This window comes from Ranitomeya imitator, chromosome 1 (genome assembly GCF_032444005.1).
Source record: "Ranitomeya imitator isolate aRanImi1 chromosome 1, aRanImi1.pri, whole genome shotgun sequence".
Taxonomy (NCBI): Eukaryota; Metazoa; Chordata; class Amphibia; order Anura; family Dendrobatidae; genus Ranitomeya; species Ranitomeya imitator.
In genome coordinates, this window is record NC_091282.1 from 1,131,270,421 (window position 1) to 1,131,296,158 (window position 25,738).

General features: G+C 47.2%; 1 protein-coding gene across 8 annotated transcripts in view; it reads left to right on the forward strand.

Moving 5' to 3' along the window:
• Nucleotides 1–25,738, forward strand: part of FRYL (FRY like transcription coactivator) — a 409,884-nt gene that overhangs the window by 337,574 nt on the left and 46,572 nt on the right. For all 8 annotated transcript variants that reach the window (XM_069744494.1, XM_069744495.1, XM_069744489.1 and 5 more), the window contains 11 exons: nucleotides 1,006–1,191; nucleotides 1,312–1,513; nucleotides 2,168–2,289; nucleotides 3,902–4,089; nucleotides 12,049–12,143; nucleotides 12,255–12,862; nucleotides 15,216–15,313; nucleotides 18,029–18,199; nucleotides 19,296–19,436; nucleotides 22,207–22,401; nucleotides 24,537–24,698. In XM_069744494.1, the coding sequence (XP_069600595.1) occupies nucleotides 1,006–1,191; nucleotides 1,312–1,513; nucleotides 2,168–2,289; nucleotides 3,902–4,089; nucleotides 12,049–12,143; nucleotides 12,255–12,862; nucleotides 15,216–15,313; nucleotides 18,029–18,199; nucleotides 19,296–19,436; nucleotides 22,207–22,401; nucleotides 24,537–24,698 (2,168 nt within the window). The remainder of the gene's footprint in view (nucleotides 1–1,005; nucleotides 1,192–1,311; nucleotides 1,514–2,167; nucleotides 2,290–3,901; nucleotides 4,090–12,048; nucleotides 12,144–12,254; nucleotides 12,863–15,215; nucleotides 15,314–18,028; nucleotides 18,200–19,295; nucleotides 19,437–22,206; nucleotides 22,402–24,536; nucleotides 24,699–25,738) is intronic.

A 25,738-nucleotide genomic window follows, 5' to 3' on the forward strand; every position in this document is an offset into this window, starting at 1 on the left:
CTACCTATGAGGGTGGGTTCATTTACTTTTTTTTTTTACTTTGATCACTGTGATAGGTTTTATCACAGTGATCAAAATGTACCTGGAACGAATCTGCCTGCCGGCAGATTTGGCGGGCGCACTGCGCATGCGCCCGCCATTTTGGAAGATAGCGGCGCCCATGGAGAAGACGGACGGACATCGGGAGGCTCGGTAAGTATGAGGGAGGGGGATCGGAGCACAGGGGGGAGTAGACAGGAGGACGGGGGAGCGGACAGGAGGACGGAGGGGAGCGGAGCACAGGACGGAGGACTGGGGAAGAGATCGGTGGCGGTGGCAGATCAGGGTTTCCAGTCATGGCCGATGATATTGCAGCAGCGGCCATGGCTGGATTGTAATATTTCACCAGTTTTCATAGGTGAAATATTACAAAACGCTCTGATTGGCAGTTTCATTTTCAACAGCCAATCAGAGCGATCGTAGCTACGGGGGGAGGGGGAGGGGTTGAAGCCTCCCCCCTAGGCTGAAGTGCTACTCCCCCTGTCCCTGCAGATTGGGTGAAATTTGAGTTAACCCTTTCACCCGATCTACAGGGACGCGATCCCTCCATGACGCCACATAGGCGTCACAGGTCGGATTGGCACAGACTTTCATGACGCCTACGTGGCGTCACAGGTCGGGAAGAGGTTAAGAGCTCTGTTGTGATATTCGTGCAGTGTAAATGGCCATTTAGACTGGAACATCACATAGTGATTATCGGGCGATAACCAGCAGGAAGGAGAAGTATCAGGCCTTCATTTAATTCTTCCATTCCAAAAACCTAATAACAGGCTCCTGTGCACCTCAAACTGCATAATCTCAAGCCATTAACGGGGGCTTTCTCCAAGCTCCTCTTATGCTAGATGCATGGAGGGGCTTTTTGTGCTTTTAGGGTGTAGATTTTAGTTGCTGATTAGACTAGGGTGAAGAGAAACCTATAATTATCACTGCTAGTTTCTGATGTGTTTGCGATTTTATCATTATTAGGTTTCGACCACTACCACCCAGAAGTGTACGAACATTGCAAGCGTCTGCTTTTACACTTGCTGATTGTGGTGGGATCTAATAGCAGCGTGCAGAGTGTGGCCTCCATCCTCCTCAGGAATAGGGAGTGCAATGAACCTCGGGTGCTGACGGTAAAAAGCAATGCCCATCTAGAATTCTCCTGCACCGGTAAGTCGCCATCCTTTGTGTAAAGCAATACATACGTGTCCGGTATCGTGCACGGCACCAGCAGGACGCGTTCAGTTGCACAATTTTGAGCCATCTCTCTTATTTTGTTTGCTTTTTCAGGTATTAATGACTTTATTCCTGAATACCAGCCTTCCCCCATGACGGACTCAGGGCTCAGCTCAAGTTCTACCTCTTCTAGCATCAGCTTGGGGAATACAAGCTCTGCTGTTCCTCACTTGCATACGAGCATCCTCAACGAGACAGATCTCTCCGTGGAGCAGGATGAGAAAGTCAAAACGCTCATCGAGTTCATTACATCAAGGTATGCATCTTCTCATTTTGCACACTAGTATAGCCATGTTTAGTAAATTACCTTATATATTTGGGGGGCCTTTTAAAGAGAGTTTTCACTTTCTAAAACGTGGTCCCCAAAAGGACTGGAATCACATAAAATGGCAGACCAATAGTACTCGCCCTCTATGGGCCCAACGAAAGCTTCAAGTTGCTCCAGGTCCTATATTTAGGCTTCGGCAGTGACATCACAACTACAGTGGACATCACCGCTAAAACAATCAGTGATCTCAGGGACCTTATTAATATAGATACCACGAGCCACTGATTGGCGGCAGCGGTGGTGCGAGGGAAGAGTTGGAAGGTATAAATATGCTTAGTGTTTAAGTAGTGCAATTTAAAAATCTGCTTCTAATGTATAATGGGTTCAGGGCTTTGTAATTTTACACACAAAAATATGAGTCCAGTATATTAAAAGCCCCAGAACCTCAAAGAAACACCCATTTCTCTACCAAGACGCACCTTGTGTTAAATGACTGATGGGCGATCCGTCCTTTAATGTTTGTTTGATGCTCCAGGAAAATCTTGTATTGTGTACAAGCACCCTGACCAGGAACATATTAATGACATAAGTAATTGTGTTTAAGGGTTAAAGCACTTATTATTTTTACTATTTGCATTTTAGGAAACGAGGACCTCTATGGAACCATGAAGATGTTTCTGCGAAAAATCCAACAATTAAAAGTGCAGAGCAACTGACTGCATTTTTAAAACATGTGGTCACTGTCTTCAAGCACTGTAGGTCAGGTATGTGTCTAACCTGGGGGTGGTATCTAGGCTTTCCTGATTTTTTTTGTTTTGTTTTGTTTTCAGTAAATTACAGAGTGGGGAAAATAAGTATTTGATGCAATGCCGATTTTGCAATTTTGAGATTGTGGTCCCAGCTCTCTTCAGGTCATTGACCAGGTCCTCCCATGTAGTTCTGGGCTGATTCATGACCTTTCTCAGAATCACCCTTACCCCACAAGGTGAGATCTTGCATGGAACCCCAGACCGAGGAAGATTGACAGTCATCTTGTGTTTATTCCATTTTCTAATAATTATGCCAAGTGTTGCTGCCTTATCACCAAGCTGCTTGCCGATTGGTCAGTAGCCCATTCCAGCCTTGTGCAGGTCTAAAATTGTGTCCCTTGTGTCCGTAGACGGCTCTTTGGTCTTGGCCATGGTGGAGAGGTTGGAGTGTGATTGACTGTGTGTGTGGACAGGTGTTTTTTATACAAGTAACGAGTTCAAACAGGTTAATACAGGTAATGAGTGCAGAGTAGGAGGGCTTCTTAAAGAAAAACGAACAAGTCTGTGAGAGCCAGAATTTTTGTTGGTTGGTAGGTGATCAAATACTTATTTCATGGAATAAAATGCAAATTAATTTATATATTAGTATTATTATTATACATTTTTATATGAAAAGGGAACAAATATAGACATACAATTAAACATGAGCAGAAAAACAAGGCATACAGGTACAGGAGGAGGGAGGACCCTGCCCGTGAGGGCTCACAGTCTGCAGGGGGTGGGTGAGGATACACGAGGAGAGGGTAGAGCTGGTTGTGCGACGGTTCAGTAAGCTGAGGATCACTGCAGGCTGTAGGCTTCTCAGAAGAGGTGGGTCTTCAGGTTCCTTTTGAAGGTTTCAATGATAGGCGAGAGTCTGATGTGTTGTGGTAGAGAGTTCCAGAGTATGGGGGAAGCACGGGAGAAGTCTTGGATGCGGTTGTGGGAATAAGAGATGAGAGGGGAGTACAGAAGGAGGTCTTGAGAGGATCGGAGGCTGCGTGTAGGTAGGAACCGGGAGACCATGTCACAGATGTAAGGAGGAGACAGGTTGTGGATGGCTTTGTATGTCACTGTAAAGGTTTTGAACTGGAGTCTCTGGGTGATTAGAAGACAGTGAAGGGCTTGGCATAGGGGAGAGGCTGGGGAGTAGCGAGAAGACAGGTAGATTAGTTGTGCAGCAGAGTGTAGGATGGATTGGAGTGGTGCCAGAGTGTTAGAGGGGAGGCCAGAGAGTAGGTGGTTGCAGTAGTCAAGGCGGGAAATGATAAGGGCATGCACTAGTGTGCATCATACAATGTGATTTTCTGGGGTTTTTTTTCTTTATATTCAGTCTCTCACAGTTAAAGTGTACTTATAATAAAAATTACTGACCTCTTCATTCTTTGTAGGTGGGAAAACTTGCAAAATCGGCAGTGTATCAAATATTTATTTTCCCCACCATAGTATCAGTCCAGTGTCGGGACTTTTTCTATAGTATCTAGTATTGGAAGACACCGGAATCATTCCCTGCCCTTCGTCCGTGATACCGGGGTGCTGCAGTTATTACATGGATGGGGGTATCGCTTCTTATTTTATTTCCTTTCAGGTTTCCAGCTAGAACAACATCTGAGTGAGGTGTCCCTGCAGACGGCGCTGTCTTGCTCATCTCGCCACTATGCTGGAAGGTCCTTCCAGATTTTCCGTGCCCTCAAGCAGCCTCTTTCTGCACAAACACTTTCAGATGTCCTTTCCAGATTGGTAGAAACTGTAGGGGACGCAGGGGAGGAGGCTCAGGTAACTTGTATTTAATTTTTTTTAATTATTTTTGTGATACATTTAGTTTTCTGTACTATGCAACCATGGTATGTACATGGGGCTTCATCTTGTAGCTATCTAATATATATATATATATATATATATATATATATATATATATATATATATATATATATATAAAGGGGACAATACAAATATCTCGCTGAGGATCTGTTTATACCAAGGAAGGTGACGGGCACAAGGGGGCATTCTTTGCGTCTGGAGGAGAGAAGGTTTTTCCACCAACATAGAAGAGGATTCTTTACTGTTAGGGCAGTGAGAATCTGGAATTGCTTGCCTGAGGAGGTGGTGATGGCGAACTCAGTCGAGGGGTTCAAGAGAGGCCTGGATGTCTTCCTGAAGCAGAACAATATTGTATCATACAATTATTAGGTTCTGTAGAAGGACGTAGATCTGGGGATTTATTATGATGGAATATAGGCTGAACTGGATGGACAAATGTCTTTTTTCAGCCTTACTAACTATGTTACTATGTTACTATGATTTGTAATGAAAACCAATATTTTATATGGGTCAGAGGAGAATTTATCATTGTGTGGTGATCAGCACCACTTTTCAGTTTACAATAAGAATTAAAAATGCTGTTTAGGACTATTGATCTAGATAACCTGTCGCTGGGATAGGTCATCAATATCAGATCTGCAGGGGTCCGACTGCTGGTTCTCCCACTGATCATCTATTAGAGGGTCTGGTGGCCCCCAGATGTAATCAGTGCGCAGAGCTGGAACATCAGAGCTCCATGCACGGTGTACTGTCCGCTCTCAGGTTATGTAGCTCAGGTCCTTAAAATGTGATTTGGGAACAGCTACTACTCAGCATAGGGATCTGCATTGTTTTTTTTATGTATTATGTGCACTTCTGCAGCCACAAGACTGGCCAGCAGTTGGACCCTTACAGATCTAAAATTGATCTATCTTAAGGATGTCTCTGGTACCCTAATCCTGAACATCCTTCTTTTTAATCTAAATCCAAACTTTTGTAACTTAAGGTACCGTCACACATAACGATATCGTTAACGATATCGTTGCTTTCTCTATCGCCTTTCATTGGGGGACACAGGAACCATGGGTGTATGCTGCTGCCACTAGGAGGCTGACACTATGCAAATAAATAAGTTAGCTCCTCCTCTGCAGTATACACCCTACCGACAGGAAGTAGGATATTCAGTTTAGCTTAGTGTCAGTAGGAGGTGGACACGGGTCTTTCATTAGACCCTTATCTAGCTCAATGTGCGTCGTTTCCTTTCAGGTTTTTCCGGAGGGATACAGGGTGAACAGTCACACCTGTAGTCCCACAATGTGGACTATGAGTACGGCGTGTACTGCCACCCCGTATCCTCATAGATCCCTCACCAGGACCAAGATCCTAGCACACAAGCGTGCTTAGAAGTCCGGTCCTGGCTCCGTCCCCCACCCACTCGCCCACCAGTGCCTGTCGGTCGGAGGAGACGAGGACGTCCATCAGCTCCGTGGACGTCTCATTCCTTCCAGGTTAGTACCGGCGGGGGATGTTTAGGTGAGTATTTTCCCTCCCCACCCTGTGGCTTCCCTGGATCCTAAAAAGGGGGTTCCTATTTAGGGGTTTTCTGATGCGAATCGCATCTCTTTTCAGCCGCGCCACTTCCGTGGATGCGGCCTCCCTGTCCCCTGTTCCGGCGCGGCTGCCTTTATGGAACACCGCGCCGCTTCTTGTCCGGGCACGCTATCTGCGTGGCCGTGCTCAGGGGGGGACATTCCCGCCTCGGGTCCTGCAGGCTTACCACACCCCACCCCCCACCCCCCGCCCTCTATCCAGCCCCAGCTTCAGCGCGGCCCTCAGTGGCTCCCCTGCTCCGGCCGCTGTATGCGGCCGTTCATTTCCTTTCAGCGCGGCGGCTTACCAGCCGCCGCATCGCTGCGGCTTCCCTGCTCCGGCCGCTGTATGCGGCTGTTCATTTCTTTTCAGCGCGGCCGCCGCATCGCTAATCGGGCCCCCTGCAGCTGCGTCCCTCTGGCCGCCTACAGCGCCGCGCATCCTCCCTCAGCGTGGCGGCTTGCCAGACCGCCTCACCGCTTTGGACCAGCGGCTGCGCTACTCCCGCCGCTGTAGGCGGCCGCTCACCTATCGCTTTCTGCGGCGCACTGTTCACCGCTGCGGCCCTTCCATGCCGGCACCGATCGCTAATTTAGGCCCCGGCTTCTGCCTGGGCCTACTTCCGGTGCCGGACTCCGCCCCCTTTCTTCTCTCATCGGGCGGGCTTTTCTCCCGCCCGACATTTTCACTGCGGCCCGCCTTCTCTCCGCCCACTGGCGCCATCTTGGGACTCCTTTACATGCACCTCTCCTCCATGACAGACATCCGTCGCCACATCTCAGGAGCCCATACCGCGGTCACATCCGCAGATCGGTCCAATTTGCGGCAGGAGCTCACATCACCCTCCTGCCTAAAAGACGACTTCTTACCGGAGGCCCATCCTATCAAGCCGAACAGCGTCCTCCGGATCCCCCCCCCCCCCCCGCCCTCTATCCACTCGGGCAAAAAAGGGGGCCATTCTCGTCTTCCTACTCCTGCAGCAACCCGATTGTGCCCACCGCCCAGGATCCCCCGGCCGATCCGCCCGAGAGTGATTCCCCAGTCCCAGGCTGGGCCTCCTCTCCGTCTCAATCGGTGGCCAATCTAACACGGGTGTCTTAACCCTGGTGTCCGTGCTGGATCGGTTACCCCTGCAGACCCCCGCAGTAGCCATCGGGTCGCAGGAAGCTCCGTCCGAGCCCTCCAAGGCTAGCTGAAAAAGGTCCAGACAGGAATGCCAGTCTGAGTCCTTTTCTCGCTCCATCTCGACACTCGGTCCTCCTCTGCAGTCGGCGTCCTCCCGATCCTCCTCCCCTGAGTCAGGCGAGGCTTTCTCTGATACGCCTTCGGAGGATAATTTGGGGCCGGATTCGAACCAAATCGCTAACATGAGGGATATGGTTCAAAGCCTCATTGGAGCGACCAATCAGACCTGTGGCATCAAAGATTCCTCTACGAAACCCGCAGATCAGGCGGTTTCGTTTAGACGGTCCAAGCTACCTCCCAAGGTATTTGCTCCTCATCCTGAATTCAAGGAGCTTCTGTCCAGAGAAAGAGCGAATTCGACCAGACGTTCTCAAAGAGACAAGCGTCTTGGAGTCTCATATCTCTTTCCTCCGGATCTCATTGCCAACCGGAATGAGAGGCGTTAGAGAACTGCTAAACTTGCCACCAACACAGTCCTTACGCTGTCCGGTGGGCGGCTCTGAAAGATTCCATCGATAGGATCATGGAATCCTTCGTGAAGTCGGCTCTCAAAACTGCCGCATCATCCCAATGCCCAGCTTGGGCTTCCACTTGGGTTTCGAAGTCTGTATCCGAGGGGCTAAACAACTCCGTTGGGGCATTCAAGCTGGAGCTCCATCAGGTCGGCTGGCGGAACTTGCCTCCCAGATTTCTCACGCCGGGGAATAATTTGTGCCCTGGACGTCGCGTCTTCTGCCGCACAGGCGCCCAGTAATGTTGTTGCCAGCTGTCGCACTGTTTGGCTCAAGAGTCATCAAAGAAGTCCCTTACGAGCCTGCCTTTTCAGGGTTCACGTCCTTTTCGGTTCCAAGCTGGACCAAATTTATTAAGGACAACACTGGCGGCACCAGTCCCCTTCTCCAGACCTCGCCTACTTCCCCTTAGGCGGCTACTTCGGTCTTTTTGACCTTTTTCGTAGTTTTGCGGCATCAGATTCCTCTTCGTAACAGCAGAGGCCACTGGCACGTTAGATAGAAGAAGGTATTCTTCGACTCACTCTTTCCTGGCGTGCCTGCTACTCCTAAGGTGGATTCTCCAGGTCCAGGACTGGAAGTTCCACCTAGGCATGACCCACGACTAGACCCCAGCCCGTTTCTCAGACCGGGCAACCGTCTCCTGTTCCTCAGGGACGTCTGGGTCTCCTCAGTGGAGGGCGCATGGGCCAGGGCACTTGTATCCTCTAGATACAAAATCTTCATTTCACGGTCCTGGGATCGTTTTCTTCAAATCCCAACCTCCAAGAGACCCCGCTCTAGTCCCGGGTTTCTCTACAGCCATTGTTTCCCTCCTTAAATCTGGGGTAAACGTTCCCGTCCCAGAACAGGAATGGTTCATCGGTTCACAGGCTTCTCTTCGAATCTTTCTGTACTGACAGAGGACAGCAAGGTTCGTCCCAGTCCGGATCTCCATTTGCTGTACAGGAAGTTTCGTCGGAGACACTTCAGGATGATATTCCCTCGTTCAGTAATCACTTTCATGGAGGCTCAGGAATTTCGGTTTCAGGCTCCCGAAAGTCTATCCATCTTTTCCGACATTCTAACCGTTGCGGGTGGCTCATCAACAGGAAGATGTTCCGTCTTGTTCAGCGTCTCGTATCTCTGGGCATGTTCTTCGACACTTGTCGGACCAGAGTCTTCCTTCCCGAGGACAGGATATCCCTCCTTTGTCAGGAAGTTCGCTTGCTCCAGGGTTCTCGGCCCTAAGGAGGTTTGGTTGCAACATCGGAAGCAGTTTGCCCTTCGCCCGTTTCTTTCAAGACTTCTTCAGCAGGCTATTTTATCGCAGGGTACAGGTCTGTCTTCTCCCTGCATCGTCCGATCCGGCTTTCTCCCAGGTCAAATGGTTCCTCGACTGGTGGCCGAGGTCACTTCTCTTATCCCAGAGTAGATCCTTCACAGCATATCCTTCCTTCCAGTTCCCTGGCAGGTGGTGACTACGGACGCCCGTCCGCTCGCGGAGGCACGGGGCTTTGTCTCCTGTTTTTTCAGGGTTGTTGGTCGGTGCAGGAGCCTCCTTTGCCGATCAATGTCCTCGAGTCCCGGATCATCTTTTCTGTCTTTCCTTCACTGGGTAAGGATTCTCAGCAGCCTGCCAATTCGAATCCAGACAGACAATGACACAGCAGTGCATATGTCTACCACCAGGGGTGGACTCGGCGTTCGCTGGCCTCGGCCGAGATTCCAGGACCCTCCTTTGGACAGAGGCAACGGTCCTGGTGAGCTCCGCAGTGCATGTCCCCGGCGTGGACATTTAGGCCGCCGACTTCCTCGGCCGCGAGGGCCTCGCGGCAGGGGAATGGTACTTCAGGAGGTTTCCTATCGGATTGCTCTTCGATGGGGGACTCCAGAGGTGGACCTCATGGCGTCCCCATTGAACAGGAGGTCCCTCGGGTCGGCCCAGGGTCCCGTGATCCTCTCACAGTGGTGTTGTCACTCTGGCCATTCCTCGGTCGCAGTTCGGGCTCCCCTATCGGTTCCCACGCCTTCCCTTGCTTTCCAAGCTGTCGAAAAATATCAAGGCTGGATGGGTGCCGGTCATTCTGATCGTCCCGGATTGGCCCAGGAGGTCTTAGTTTGCAGACATCGCCAATCTTCCGCGGACACCCCTGGTGTCTTCCGGGCGGACCCGATCTGCTGTCTCAGGGTCCGATCTGCCACCCGAATTATCGGTCGCTCAGTTTAACGGCGTGGCTGTGGACTCCACAGTTCTAAGAGCGTCCGGCCTTTCGGCCCAGATGAGTCACTCTATAATCCAGGCTGGGAAGCCTTTGTCTTCCAGGATCTACTATCGTACCTGGAAGGCTTACTTTCGTTTATGCGAGTCCAACCACTTTTCACCTATGTCCTTTTTCCCTGCCTTCCATTTGGTTTTCCTTCAGGCAGGGCTGGATTCGGGCTTCGCTCTTAGTTCCCTAAAGGACCAGGTTCCTGCGCTCTTCTTCCCTTTCAGAAGACGTTATCTTCTCAGCCACAGGTTAAGACCTCCCTTCAAGGAGTAGCCCACGCTGTCCCTCCGTACAGGGCCTCTGTGGATTCATGAGATTTAAAGGTTGGATTGGTTGTGCTTAGGGGTTCCCCCCTTTGAGCCTCTCAGGGAGTTTTCCCTGTCAGTTCTATCTCGGAAGGTGGCTTTTCTCAGGTCCATCTTTTTGATCCGCCGCGTTTTTGAGTTGGCGGCCGCTTCTTGCCGACCTCCTTTTTTTATTGTAAACCAGGACAAGGTGGTCCCAGGCCTCTGCCTTCCTTCCTTTCTCGAGGTGGTTTTCATCTTTCCACCTCAACGAGGACATCGTTATACCTTTCCTTTTGTCCAGCTCCGATTCATCCTCTGGAGTGATCGTTGAACAGGCTGGGCCTCGTCAGGGCAGTGAGGATCTCCCTAGCTAGCACAGCCGCTTTCCGAAAGATGGATTCTCTTTTCGCCATCCCTGATGGCGTGCGTAGAGGCCTGCCGACTTCCAAGGCGACTATTGCTCGCTCTATCAGATCGGCAATGGCGACTATTGCTCGCTCTATCAGATCGGCAATTTTGGAAGCTTTACCGGGTCAAGAACAAGAGTGCCCCCTCCTGAGATAAAGGCTCACTCTACCCGGGCAGTCGGCGCTTCCAGTGCGGTACGTCACAGGGTTATCGCTGACGGCTTTGCAAGCGGCACCTGGTCTTCCATTCACACGTTTCGCCGAACTACGGCGGACTCCAGCCTGGGCAGAAGGATCCTGCAGGCGGCAGTGGTGAGTCCTCGGACTTGATGGAAGTCTGTTTTTCCCACCCCAGGGACTGCTTTGGGACGTCCCATGGTTCCTGTGTCCCCCAATGAAAGGCGATAGAGAAAACAGGATTTTTGGTTGCTTACCGTAAAATCTGTTTCTCGGAGCCTTCATTGGGGGACACAGCACCCTCCCAAGTTGAACAGCTCTGTTTACTGTATACGTTTGAGTTCTTTGAACACTCTTCGAGTGTTTGAAACTGTTAATCTATGGAGCGCCGTAGAATTTGTTGGCGCTATGTAAATAAAGTTTATTATTATTATTATTCCTCTTTTACACGTTGCTTCTCCTACTGCTTTCTCACTAACTGAATATCCTACTTCCTGTCGGTAGGGTGTATACTGCAGAGGAGGAGCTAACTTTTTTATTTGCATAGTGTCAGCCTCCTAGTGGCAGCAGCATACACCCATGGTTCCTGTGTCCCCCAATGAAGGCTCCGAGAAACAGATTTTACGGTAAGCAACCAAAAATCCTGTTTTTTGTGACGTAGCAACGATCTCGTTAAGGAAATCGTTATGTGTGACAGCGACCAACGATCAGGCCCCTGCTGGGAGATCGTTGGTCGCTGGGGAAAGTCAGGAACTTTATTTCGTCGCTGGACTTCCCGCTGACATCGCTGAATCGGCGTGTGTGACACCGATCCAGCGATGTCTTCACTGGTAACCAGGGTAAACATCGGGTTACTAAGCGCAGGGCCGCGCTTAGTAACCCGATGTTTACCCTGGTTACCAGCGTAAACGTTAAAAAAACAAACACTACATACTTACCTTCAGCTGTCTGTCCTCGGCGCTGTGCTTCTCTGCACTCCTCCTGCATCCTGTGTCAGCGCCGGCCAGCCGGAAAGCACAGCGGTGACGTCACCGCTCTGCTTTCCGGCTGACCGGCGCTGACAGTGCAGAGGAAAGCAGAGCGCCGGAGGACAGACAGCTGAAGGTAAGTATGTAGTGTTTGTTTTTTTAACGTTTACGCTGGTAACCAGGGTAAACATCGGGTTACTAAGCGCGGCCCTGCGCTTAGTAACCCGATGTTTACCCTGGTTACCGGGGACCTCGGGATCGTTGGTCGCTGGAGAGCTGTCTGTGTGACAGCTCTCCAGCGACCAAACAACGACGCTGCAGCGATCGACATCGTTGTCGGTATCGCTGCAGCGTCGCTTAGTGTGACGGTACCTTTAGTAAAGTTCTTATCTTGTCCTGATCTGTAGTCACACTAGATACCGTGCTTCTAAAGAACGGTCATTATACTCTGTGTACAAGTTTATTCTGAATACTGCCTCAGAAGTTAGTGCAACTAATGAAATTTGGTTTAGATAGAACGGTTTGTTAAATTTGTATTATTTTATAATTTTTTCCAGGGTTTTGTCATTGAGCTTCTCCTAACACTGGAGTCAGCCATAGACACACTGTCGGAAAGCATGAAGCATTATGACCTCCTGTCTGTCCTTGCTCAGTAAGTCTGGATTTATTTTTATATTGCTTTTCAGATTATGATTTTAAGTCCTATTTATCTATAATAAAGGCCATTTCGATTCATACATGTATTTAATATATTGCATTTTAGGACATCCAACCATGAACCGATGATGGGCAATAAGAATGCTCTGAACCGGAAGAGCACCGGCCAGCTGAACCTAAGCACAAGTCCTTTAAGTAGTGGGAACTTTATGGCTTATTGCAACAACACAAGAAGCAATTCTTTGCGGCTAAGCTTAATGGCTGACCGTAGAGGAGACCGGCGTCGAAGTAACACACTGGATATAATGGATGGCAGGATAAATCACGGAGGCAGCCTAGCAAGGACTAGAAGCCTTTCCTCTCTTCGAGAGGGAGGAGTGCATGATCTGCAGCCAACTACTGATCCAACCAACCTAATGGCCACCATTTTCTGGATAGCCGCGTCCTTGCTGGAATCGGACTACGAGTATGAGTACTTACTTGCATTGAAGCTACTCAACAAGCTGCTTACTCACATGCCTCTGGATAAATCTGAGAGCCGAGAGAAGATTGAGACTGTGCAGGACAAACTCAAATGGAATAACTTTCCGGGTCTTCAGCAGCTCTTCTTGAAGGGTTTTACCTCTGTGTCCACCCAGGAAATGACTGTGCATCTCCTCAGCAAACTCATCACCATCTCCAAACATACACTGGTGGACCCTGCCATGCTGGCCGGTAAGGGGCAAATTTCTCACTTATCTGGAGTGCACAGTTTATAGTATATACACATTGCAGGGCGAATTTAATAGATGATTATAGCAATGTGAAAAGTAAGTAGTACTGCATGGATTACAAAATCCACATCAGTCCCTGGATGAACGACACATATCTAGTGATCCAGGATTATTGCTATTATACTTATGGAAGGCATTCAGATCCTTTCTTATAATTTTGTGAATTATCCTGACCACCTTTCCCAACAAAGACTTTCATAATCTCACTGCTCTTGCAGTAAAGATACGACTTGTACATTCGGGTGGAAACCTTCTGCCTCGTTATAGTTACAGTCCACGGTGTAGAAAATACTTCAAACGGATATTCTAAGGTGCAGTCATAATTTGCGTAATCTGTGTCAGAAACAAAAAAAATCTGTGCACTTTTTTTGAAATGCTCTTTCTGACCCATTATTAAAACACTATTCAATCCAGGTTTCTTTACAGAGCTCCCCATGCCCCCCCCCAAAAAAAATAACAGCTGATACACGCGCACACACACACACACACACACACACAGTTTCATGTATTGGTATGTGTGTATGAGTGTCGGCGGTATTATACAGCCAGCAGTAACCGGAGCTAGCGCTCAGCTTTGGCGATTACCAGCTTAGATGCTGCTGTCAGTCTCTAGCTGCGCCATTTAAACGGTTCCTTTACTAGTGCATGTCCGAACATGATCCCAGTGTGCCGATGGGCTACCATCTTTGTATTCTAATGAAACCCTGCCTAAGGATTATTGTTACAATATAGTGCAATACTGAAGTACAGCAGTATGTAGTATTAGCAGTCCGTTGCAGGTTCAGGTCCGATAGTGGAACTAAATCAACGCTAATTAATTTTACATGAGGACATAAAATGAATTAACCCATACAGTAATTACTGGAACTTGCATTTTTTTTGTCATCTCATATCCCCAAAAAATGGGAAAAAGATGATTAAATTCTATATATACCGTAAATGGTACCAATAAAAACTACATCTTGCCACACAAAAAACGAGCTCCAGCAATGAAAAAAATAACAAACTCGGGTTTGTTATTGTGTTAATTGTACTAACCTGGAGAAATCATATTGCCAGGTCATTTATACCACACAATGGCCATCATAAAAACTAATCCAGATAAACATTGGCAGAATTGGATTTTAATTTTTCTTTTACCATTTTACTTCACTTTGATTTTGTTTTCACATTTTTTGGCACCTCATCTGTTAAAATGAATAGTGCCATTTAAAACTACAACTCATCTGGGAAAAAATTAACAAATCTTCATATGGCCATACTGAAAAAATACTAAAGTGATGGCTCTTGGGAAAAGGGAAGGAAATAAATGAAAGCCACAGAAATTACAGGGTGGGCCATGTATATGGATACACCTAAATAAAATGGGAATGGTTGGTGATATCAACTTCCTGTTCATGGCGCATTCGTATATGGGAGGGGTAAAACTTTTCAACATGGGTGGTGACCATGACGGCCATTTTGAAGTTGGCCATTTTGGATCCAACTTTATTTTTTTCAAAGGAAAGAGAGTCATGTGACACATCAAACTTATTGAGAATTTCACAAGAAAAACAATGGTGTGCTTGGTTTTAACGTAACTTTATTCTTTCATGAGTTATTTACAAGTTTATAACCACTTATAAAATGTGATCAAAGTGCTGACCATTGTGTTGGATTGTCAATGCAACCCTCTTCTCCCACTCTTGACACACTGATAGTAACACCGCAGAAGAAATGCTAGCACAGGCTTCCAGTATCATTGTTTCAGATGCTGCACATCTCGTATCTTCACAGCATAGACAATTGCCTTCAGATGACCCCAAAGATAAGTCTAAGGGGTCAGATCGCTAGACCTTGGTGGCCATTCAACTGGCCCACGACGACCAATCCACTTTCCAGGAAACTCTTCATGTTGGAATGCTCAGACCTGACACCCATAATGTGGTGGTGCACCATCTTAGGTGTCAGGTCCGAGCATTCCTACATGAAGCCGCGGGGACTCAAACATATTTTTCGAACACGCCGAAGTCACGCGGTTAACACATGAGCATGACGCCTTAACACCTTACCCGAGTACGTTCACTAATCACTTGGCATCTATATCGTGCCTATATCTGTGCCGTAACGTCATCGGGAAGCTTGCTGACAACTGTAGGCGCTATAACACCCAGGTTACAGCATGCTCTTGTGGGCAGGAGCCAGGAAGGCTTATTCCTTTTGATATAGTTCATGGTAATAATAAAAATGAAGTTTCTTCAAGCTTTTTGCTTTATTTGTGTTGAAAGTAAAATTTATCTGCTTTTTACTTACAGGGTTTCCTCTAAACATCTTGTGCTTATTGCCTCATCTAATTCAACACTTTGACAACCCGACGTCGTTCTGTAAAGAAACTGCAGACAGAATAGCCAAGGTAGGTTCCTTCTAGATGAGCCTTACTTTTACAGACCATCATGAAGGTTGACTATACGCATTAGGCCTCTTTCACACTTCCATCTTTCAGCTCCCGTCACAATCCGTCGATTTTTGAGAATGCAGGATCCTGCATTTTCTCATAGACTTGTATTAGCGACGGATTGTTATGGATGGCCATCCGTTTCATCTGTCGTGCACTGGATCCTGCGTAAAAAAAAACGGTCCGTCAAGCAGAGAAAACGTTCAGAGGAACGTGTTTTCTGCACGACGGAAAATCTGTAGTTGCTGACTGTGAAAAGCAGGAATCCAGCGACGGATGCCGTCTTTTCAAACTGAGCATGCGTGGAAGAATTTCCCGTCAGGGAAATTCTCTCTCACTTGCTCCCTTTCTTTTTTTCTATTGATGCTGCCTATGCAGCATCAATAGTAACAAGATATACCATATTTTTCGGACTACAAGACGCACTTTTTCCCCCAAAAAAGGGGAGGGGGATTGGGGGGGTGCGTCTTATAGTTGGGGTGCAGGCTTACCGGCAGAGGTGTGGCTGCGGCAGAGGTGCTGGGATGATGAGGCGCAGTGAGCGGGGTCCCTTCCACAGGTGAGGTGACGCAGCGGCCCCGGTAAGCAGCAGAGCCGGGTGAATCATGGCTTTATCGGTGGCGTCGGCCATCTTCCTGAGGCCGCGCGTGCGCAGATGGAGTGCTCTGCTTCCCGGGGCTTCAGGAAAATGGCCGTGGGAGGCCGCGGCGGCCATTTTCCTGAAGCCGAGATCTAAAGCTGCGAACTCGGCTTCAGGAAAATGGCCGCCGCAATCTCCATCTGCGCACGCGCGGCCTCCCATGGCCATTTTCCTGAAGCCCCGGGAAGCAGAGCACTTCATCTGTGCACGCGCGGCCTCAGGAAGATGGCCGCCGCCAGCGATAAAGCCATGATTCACCCGGCTCTGCTGCTTACCGGGGCCGCTGCGTCACCTCACCTTTGGAAGGGACCCTGCTCATGCCATACCGCTCACTGCGCCTCATCATCCCTGCACCTCTTCCGCCGCCACAGCACTGCGGCAACCCCCTATGGACACCAGGCCGTGGCGTCGCCCACCTAAACAGGAAGGGACCCTGCTCAGGTGCACGCCATATTGCCCACCGCAACACTGCACCTCTGCCGACACCATGCCTCCTGTGACCCTGCTATGCCACCACCAGCCCTCAGGTAAGATACTGTAAATTCAGACAATAAGACGGACCCCCATCTTATAAGAAAATCTTTTTTTCTGCAATTTTCACCCCAAATTTGGGGTGCGTCTTATGGTCCGGTGCGTCTTATAGTCCGAAAAATACGGTAATGTTAAAAATAATGAAAAAATCGCAATATTCTCACCCACCGGCGTTTCCGCGCAGGGTCACCGATGCTCCCGGCAGCTAGCGTTCCTAGTAATACATTGAGAAATCTCACGAGACGTCGGTAGGTTAGAATACTACGATTTTTTTTATTTATTTTTTTAACCTGGTTTGTGTTGTGTATGCGTTTTTGAAGACCGCTGCGAAGACTCATACACAACAGGTGCACATAGCCTCGACGGGTCCGTCATAAAGATGGGCTCAGTGCACACGTTTTCCACAATTTGCACAAGATCCGTCATTTCAACGTCTTGACGGATCCTGTGTAGATGTGGAAGATGGAGGTGTGAAAGAAGCGTTAGGGTAACATCTTTTAGAACTGCGTATTTTGGCTTTGAGGTTTCCCTTTTGTAGGATCAGGGGCACCATACTGCCCAAAATCACTTATCTATATATATAATTGTCTAAGGGTTTTTCCGTCTGTCTGTCTGTCTGTCCTGGAAATCCCGGCTCTCTGATTGGTCGAGGCCGCCAGGCCTCGACCAATCAGAGACCGGCACAGCATCGACGTAGAAATCCCGCGTCTCTGATTGGTCGAGGCCGCCAGGCCTCGACCAATCAGCGACGAGCACAGCGACGATGATGTCATAAAGGACGTAGATATCCCGTGTCTGATTGGTCGAGGCCGCCAGGCCTCGACCAATCAGCAACGGGCACAGCGACGATGATGTCATAAAGGACGTAGACATCCCGCTTCTCTGATTGGTCGAGGCCGCCAGGCCTCGACCAATCAGCAACGGGCACAGCGACGATGATGTCATAATGGTTGCCATGGCGACGATGATGTCATAAAGGTCGCACAACAGACAACCATCTATATATATAATTGTCTAAGGGTTTTTCTGTCTGTCTTTCTGTCTGTCTGTCTGTCTGTCCTGGAAATCCCGACCCTCTGAGTGGTCGAGGCCGCCAGGCCTCGACCAATCAGCAACGGGCACAGCGACGATGATGTCATAAAGGACGTAGACATCCCGCTTCTCTGATTGGTCGAAGCCGCCAGGCCTCGACCAATCAGCGACGGGCACAGTATCGACGTAGATGTCATAATGGTTGCCATGACGACAATGATGTCATAAAGGTTGCCTCGACCAATCAGCGACGGGCACAGTCTGCCGCGAATTCTGGAATCATCATTGTCCATATACTACGGGGACATGTATATTCTAGAATACCCGATGTGTTAGAATCGGGCCACAATCTAGTGTTTCATAATTCACTTAAATTATGTGGTAGAAACTTGTAAAATGAGCTCCCATGTCATGATCTGCTCACTGTCCTCATGGTCCTAATAAATGAATGCATCATTCTTGTGTTGTAGGTTTGTGCCGAGGAGAAGTCGGCCACATTAACCAACCTGGCACATATGATGAGTCTGTACAGCACGCACAGCTACTCCCGAGACTGCTCCAATTGGATTAATGTTGTATGCCGCTACCTACATGACTCCTTTTCAGATATCACCTTCAGTCTGGTCACCTATCTTGCTGAGGTGAGTGAGACCCACATAATATTACCGTTAATAAAGGCTTTGTTTCATTATAAATTGTTAAAATTGCAAATGGTAAAAACAAGCATCTTTGTGATTTACGATTTCCAAAAATCCTCTCCGTATGAAGAATGGAGGGTGTTATTTTTTTGTTTTGATAACTAGGTTACCGACCACCTCTGTAGTTGTAGTGGTGGCCAGTCACCTAGGCAAGGAGCGCAGCACTTACATGCTCATTGCTTTAGAGGTTTTCAGCACTGCTTTGAAGGATTCGGCCAGTTTCACTACCCCTTGAAATGTAACTTTTCTTTTTCGGTAATATCCATTTTTTATTATTACTGTTAGAATTCACAAAAAAGTGGGGGAAAAAACGAACAGTTGAATATATTGAAGTATGAACTGCTACGTTTCTTTGCACTCTGTGGATGCATGTGATTATTACTAAGTGTTTGATGTACTTGGTTTCGTCCGTACTTCTGGGGCCATTTTGGCCATGTTCACACAGATTTTCAAGGAGTTTTTTGAGCAGAAACTCAAGTGGAATTTGCAATTAAAATTTTCCTCAAAAATGTAAAAATCCTCATAAAATTTTAGTTTCTGCTTTAGTTTCAGCAAAAACACTTTGTGCACATAGTCTTAGGGACATTGGCTTCAGCCTGTAGAGCTGGGGCAAGCGACCTGCAGCACTCCAGCTCTTGTAAGACTACAAATACCAGTATGCATCGGAAGCCTGCAAAAATCAGGGCGTGCTGGGAGTTGTAGCTTCACAACCTCATGAGTGTGCAGTGCAGGATGCTAACCCTTAGTGTGGACTTGTGAATATCCACAAATTCATGCTCATCTGAGCACTTGTGCCAATGTCTTTTGCTTTCAGGGTAGCAGTCGGGTAATGAGGGTCTAAACAGCCGGGATAGTTATAGGGTCACTGTCCTGTTGGTAATTTGGCTGTTGGCTGGATCAGAATGTTAATGTAGAAGTATTTTCTAATGAGATTCATTGTATTAGAATTAGTAATTTGGTATGGTTTCCTGTCTACCTAGTATTAGAGACTAATATGTGGCTTTGCCTTTTCGATCACTACATCTCTCTGTTGTTCCAGCTCCTGGAGAAAGGCCTGGCCAGCATGCAGCAGTCACTGCTGCAGATCATCTACAGCCTGCTCAGCCACATCGACCTCTCGGCTGCTCCAGTAAAGCAGTTTAACCTGGAAATCATAAAAATCATAGGGAAATATGTGCAGGTGAGCAGTGCTTCGCTCGTCGCAAGCCTCTGTGTAGTCCTTGGCTCGTCGCAAGCCTCTGTGTAGTCCTTGGCTCGTCGCAAGCCTCTGTATAGTCCTTGGCTCGTCGCAAGCCTCTGTGTAGACCTTGGCTCGTCGCAATCCTCTGTGTAGTCCTTGGCTTGTTGCAGTCCGAGGCTCGTCGCAGTCCTCTCTGCATCCTTGACTCATCACACTCCTCGGTGTAGTCCTTGCCTCGTCGCAGTCCTTCATGCAGTCTTTGTCTCGTCGCAGTCTTCTGGGTGGTCCTTCACAGTCCTCCGTGCCATCCTTGGCTCTTGCAGTCCTCCATGCCATCCTTCTCTGCTCACAGTCCTCTGTGCCGTCCTTCTCTCGTCGCAGTCCTCTGTGCCGTCCTTCTCTCGTCGCAGTCCTCTGTGCCGTCCTTCTCTCGTCGCAGTCCTTTGCCGTCCTTCTCTCGTCGCAGTCTTCTGTGCCGTCCTTCTCTCATCACAGTCCTCTGTGCCGTCCTCTCGTTGCAGTCCTCTGTGCCATCCTTCTCTCATCACAGTCCTCTGTGCCGTCCTTCTCTCGTCGCAGTCCTCTGTGCCGTCCTTCTCTTGTTGCAGTCGTTAGTGCCGTCCTTCTCTCATCACAGTCCTCTGTGCCGTCCTCTCATTGCAGTCGTCTGTGCCGTCCTTCTCTCATCACAGTCCTCTGTGCAATCCTTCTCTTGTCGTAGTCCTCTGTGCCGTCCTTCTCTCGTCGCAGTCCTCTGTGCCGTCCTTCTCTCGTCGCAGTCCTTTGCCGTCCTTCTCTCGTCGCAGTCTTCTGTGCCGTCCTTCTCTCATCACAGTCCTCTGTGCCATCCTCTCGTTGCAGTCCTCTGTGCCATCCTTCTCTCATCACAGTCCTCTGTGCCGTCCTTCTCTCGTCGCAGTCCTCTGTGCCGTCCTTCTCTTGTTGCAGTCGTTAGTGCCGTCCTTCTCTCATCACAGTCCTCTGTGCCGTCCTCTCGTTGCAGTCGTCTGTGCCGTCCTTCTCTCATCACAGTCCTCTGTGCAATCCTTCTCTTGTCGTAGTCCTCTGTGCCGTCTTTCTCTTGTCGCAGTCCTCTGTGCCGTCCTTCTCTCGTCGCAGTCGTCTGTGCAGTCCTTCTCTCGTCGCAGTCGTCTGTGCCATCCTTTTCTCGTCGCAGTCATCTGTGCCGTCCTTTTCTCATCGCAGTCGTCTGTGCCGTCCTTCTCTCATCGCAGTCCTTCGTGCCATCCTTCTATCATCGCAGTCCTTCGCGCTGTCCTTTCCTCGTCAATGGTCACATATAATTAGTCTTCATGTAGAACAAAATCCGCATTCCACTGTGGATTCACGGGAAGCTTTGTGACTGCCGTGTGAATGCTCTTTTTGGGCTAGTGTCAGCTTACGTTTGTGGGTGTAACGTGGTTCACTGCACAGTACGTCCCCATTGCACTTACCATTCCTGTGATTCTCCGTATTGTCCGCTCCGTACTCCTACCTCACCTATGTGATGCTGAACAGCTGCTCCCTGTAATTCATGTTTCCTCCTTAGGACAGAGACCTCGGCCCCTGAGTGAGGAGCTGGTTTGTGTCAGATTTCATTGTCATTTACTTTCTGTACCCAATGTGCCGAGTGTTCACTTTATTACTTCTTCCATAAAAGCCAGACTTTTTATGACTTATTTTTGCATTCCAATTTCCTGCTTTAACAGCAATGTTTCTTTTTTGGGTTGATGGAAAAAAAAAACCTGCATTATGGATCTGAAACCTTTATGGGATGGCCTGCAGCATGCATCCGACTTGTCTTTATGCTGGGCTAGGAATACTAAAAGGAAAGTCGGGCCAGCATAGCCGTGCCAGCGACACTATTCGACTGTATGCCTTCGTGCAGCCTCATCTGGCAAAAATGCCTGACAGCCACGGTTCACACAGAGACTGAGAATGTGTGAAATAGTGAGAGGAATGACCGTAACAACACTCATGTCTTTGCTGCCTTAGACCTGCTCACACGGCATTCGGCAGGGTATTAATGGCTCCATTCTGGCCTTCTGCCTGAAAACCCGAATTCAGCACAAAGCCTGAATCTTTGCTCCTTTCTGGCAGTGTAGACTATTCTTTTTAATGGCTCCATTAAGGAAATGCCTGAATCCCATTTTTTGGAATTCAAAAAGAAGCCGCAGACGGAGAGATTAACGCATTGCCAAACACGGTGTGAACCGGCCCGAAGGGTTTTACATGGAGCCATGGGGAAAAGAATTCCTGGAGCATGCGCAAGTTAAAAATAAAAAACATTGCCAGTTTATGCCTGCCGTCTCATCCAGCCTGTTGTATAAATGCCCCTATAAATGGCCGTCAGGCATTCAGAAAAAGCTCATTCCCCATCTTAAGCCCGTGTAACCATTACGTACGAGCAAAGCTCTGATTGGATTATAATTCTTGATGACATTATCGTTTTCGAGAGCACATCTCCCCATGTAAACGGCACTTCCAGTAATATGAATGCTGTATGGGGAAAGAAGGATCATAGTAAAGATTTTTCTGTCCCCATATAGATATGTGAGTGCATATAAATGGGCCGCAATATATGTAGTCGATAATTGCTCATTTACGGGCAGAAATTTGCTTGGTTTACTGAGCCTTAATCATGCTTGTGGCTTTTTTCCCCTTATTGGTGCTGCCATTGGCTAGTGTATATTTTTCTTCATGTATAGCATTCTAGTTGACATTTGATTTTTGATTTTTTTGTATTAATACCTTTTGTGTTCCCCAACAGAGTGCGTATTGGAGAGAAGCACTGAATATCCTAAAACTTGTGGTGTCTCGCTCTGCCAGCCTGGTTGTGCCAAATGATGCCCCTAAATCCTATGGAGATTTAGGCTCGCCCGAAATCTCTTTTGCAAAAATATTTAACTGCGCCTCAAAGGAACTTCCAGGAAAAACACTGGATTTTCATTTTGACATATCGGAGGTGAGAAATATTTTACTGGTCAGTGGTCAGATCGAGAGCTGCAAATTGCTGTAAATTATAACCGCTCATACAGCGTGTGCTTATTGCCGGTTATTAAGCCCTAATGATTATGGGAACCCTATGTGATTGTGGGAACGACTACACCGGTCTGCAAAAAAAATGTCTTCAAATGCTGTTTTGGTTATTCCACGTAATCTTTGTTTTTAAGTGCGCTGAATCCGAAAATGACCTCCGTTTTGTCATAGGACATCACGTTTTCTGACAATTTAAGTAACTATGTTAAATAAGACAATACCTCAAAATAAATGAAAATAGACTCATAAATTTAATTTTTCATTACAAATGTTTCATGAAAATCATTTTTTAACTGCAATGAGCTCACTAACACACACAAAAATGGATTCTTCTTCCCTGTGAGGCTTCTCTTGTTACATTTACGCTTGTGAGTAGCATCTGGAATGTCTCTCTGAAGCGTCAAACAGTAGTCTGCCATCATTGTAACGCTCCATCTTCCCTGGTATCTTCTTTCCATCTCTAACGTCCTGGTGGAATCGTTCACCCTGCTCTTCACTCACAGCTCCCAACTTCTCAGGAAAGTTGTCAAGGTGGGAATGGAGGAAATGCACTTTCAAACTCATCAGGCAACCTAAAGCTTCAAATGCTTTCAGCATTCGTTTGACGATTTTTTTGTAGTCAGTCTTTATTGCCTAAAAATTTCTCTACGACCTCTTTAAATGCAAACCACCCTTCTTTCTGAGGATATTCAACACAAATGTAACAGAAACTGTCAGGCGAATTAATACACTTCCGCTGAGCCATAATGCTAATTTTGGGAAACACGGTTGAATATGACGAGCTAACACGAACTGAGATGAAAAAGTGTGAACAGGCGAGAACCACGATAAAACCATTGAATCAAGCCCGAGCATGTCATAGCCTGCTCGTTCAGCTTGCAACACGTTGATGCTGGTTTCATTAGCTCACTCTGAAAGTTCTTTTCTTTGAAAGTTATATTTTTTTGGCATTGTATATCTTCAATGCATTGATGTGAATTAATTAATAGTAATTTTGACTTTCAAAACCCTAAGATAAAAAAAATACCAAAAATTGAGGAAAATATACAAAATTTGAAGAGAATTTTGCATTTTGTGGCAAATCCTGACGTCCAGGATTTTTTTCAATATTTTTTTTCGTTTTCAGCACACCAAAATACATGGAAATTAGATGAAAATAATCAAACAGCTTTTTAGTCGCAGACCTGTGCTATTGAGCCCTAATGATTATGGGAACCCTATGTGATTGTGGGAACGACTATTGAGCCCTAATGATTATGGGAACCCTATGTGATTGTGGGAACGACTATTGAGCCCTAATGATTATGGGAACCCTATGTGATTGTGGGAATGATTATTGAGCCCTAATGATTATGGGAACCCTATTTGATTGTGGAAATGACTTTTGAGCCCTAATGATTATGAGAACCCTATTTGATTGTGGAAATGACTTTTGAGCCCTAATGATTGTGGGAATGACTATTGAGCCCTAATGATTATGGGAACCCTATGTGATTGTGGGAATGACTATTGAGCCCTAATTATTATGGGAACCCTATTTGATTGTGAGAACAACTATTGAGCCCTAATGATTATGGGAACCCTATTTGATTGTGGAAATGACTTTTGAGCCCTAATGATTATGGAAACCCTATGTGATTGTGAGAACAACTATTGAGCCCTAATGATTATGGGAACCCTATTTGATTGTGGAAATGACTTTTGAGCCCTAATGATTATGGAAACCCTATGTGATTGTGAGAACAACTATTGAGCCCTAATGATTATGGGAACCCTATGTGATTGTGGAAATGACTTTTGAGCCCTAATGATTATTGGAACCCTATGTGATTGTGGGAATGACTATTGAGCCCTAATGATTAAGGGAGCCCTTACCTGGAGCACTGGAAATATATTGGGCTATTTTTCCATTTCCCTATGCTCATACGATGTTAGATGATGAATATTTCATGCAATGATTTCGGAGAGTATTAGGTTCTCCCAGATCACCCATCGATAAAGACTTTTCCCCACATTCCTCTAGGTGATATTGTTCTTATACATTCCTGTTTTTCAATGTAGACACCCATAATCGGGCAAAAATATGGAGACCAGCATAGTGCAGCTGGAAGAAATGGAAAGCCAAAAGTCATCGCTGTGACTCGCAGCACATCATCGACGTCTTCTGGATCCAACTCCAATGCGCTGGTCCCTGTCAGCTGGAAGAGGCCGCAGCTATCGCAGGTACCAGAATCCTGTAACGTAAAATTGCATTCTATTCCTAGAATCCATTTTTTTCTTATGTTTATTTACTTGTATGATGGGAACCTGATTGGGCCATAGTTTTAATTGATAACCTACAGTGAAAAAGTTTTAGGCTTTCAGAGAAACAGGTATTTAATAGTGATGAGCGAATGTGCTTGGATAAGGTGTTATCCCACCATTCTCGGGTGCTATCCGAGTGTTTTCTATGTGCTCGAATTATATGTTTGAGTCCCCGCGGCTGCATGTTGAGCAGCTGGGAGACATGCAGCCGCAGGGACTTGAACATAGTATTAGAGCATGTAGAAGGCACCCAAGCATGCTCCGATAACACCTTGTCCCAGCACGTTCGCTCATTACTAATATTTAATAGTTTTTTTTTTAACAGTTAATAAAATGCAAAGTGAGTGAACAAAACTGAAATCTAAGGCTGGTTTCACATTTGTGTCTGTTCGCGCAGCGTTTGATCCTCGTAGATCCGCATGAGTCATGAGTGTGTATATATATATATATATATACATATATATATATATATATATACATGGTGTACGGATGGACATATGTTCGCACACTTCTGCGTACGCATGCGTCGTTTCGCGGTGTGTGGTGGGGTCCGGTGAACGCAACATGTTGCATTTTTGGAGGCATCAAATATGCGCAGGCATGCGCATGTGGATGAGTGCGTTAAAAACGCAATACTGTCTATGACAACACATGCGTACGCATGTCTTTGTGTACACATGCGCTCAATGCGCTTGCGTACTTCGGACTGCGCATGTCCAGAAACTGATTGAGACGCGCCCTCCTGGAAATATCAAACGCATGCGCATAAAAACCACATGCACATGCAGCGTTTTTTTCCGTCATGCGTAAGCTGATTCAGACAAAAACGCAGCATAAACATGCGTTTGCATGCATTTTGGCCTGTGTTTGTGTATGCAGATGATACGCAATCATCATGTGAACTTAGCCTAAATCAACTGAATATTGGTGTGACCGCCATTTGCCCTCAAAACATAAAT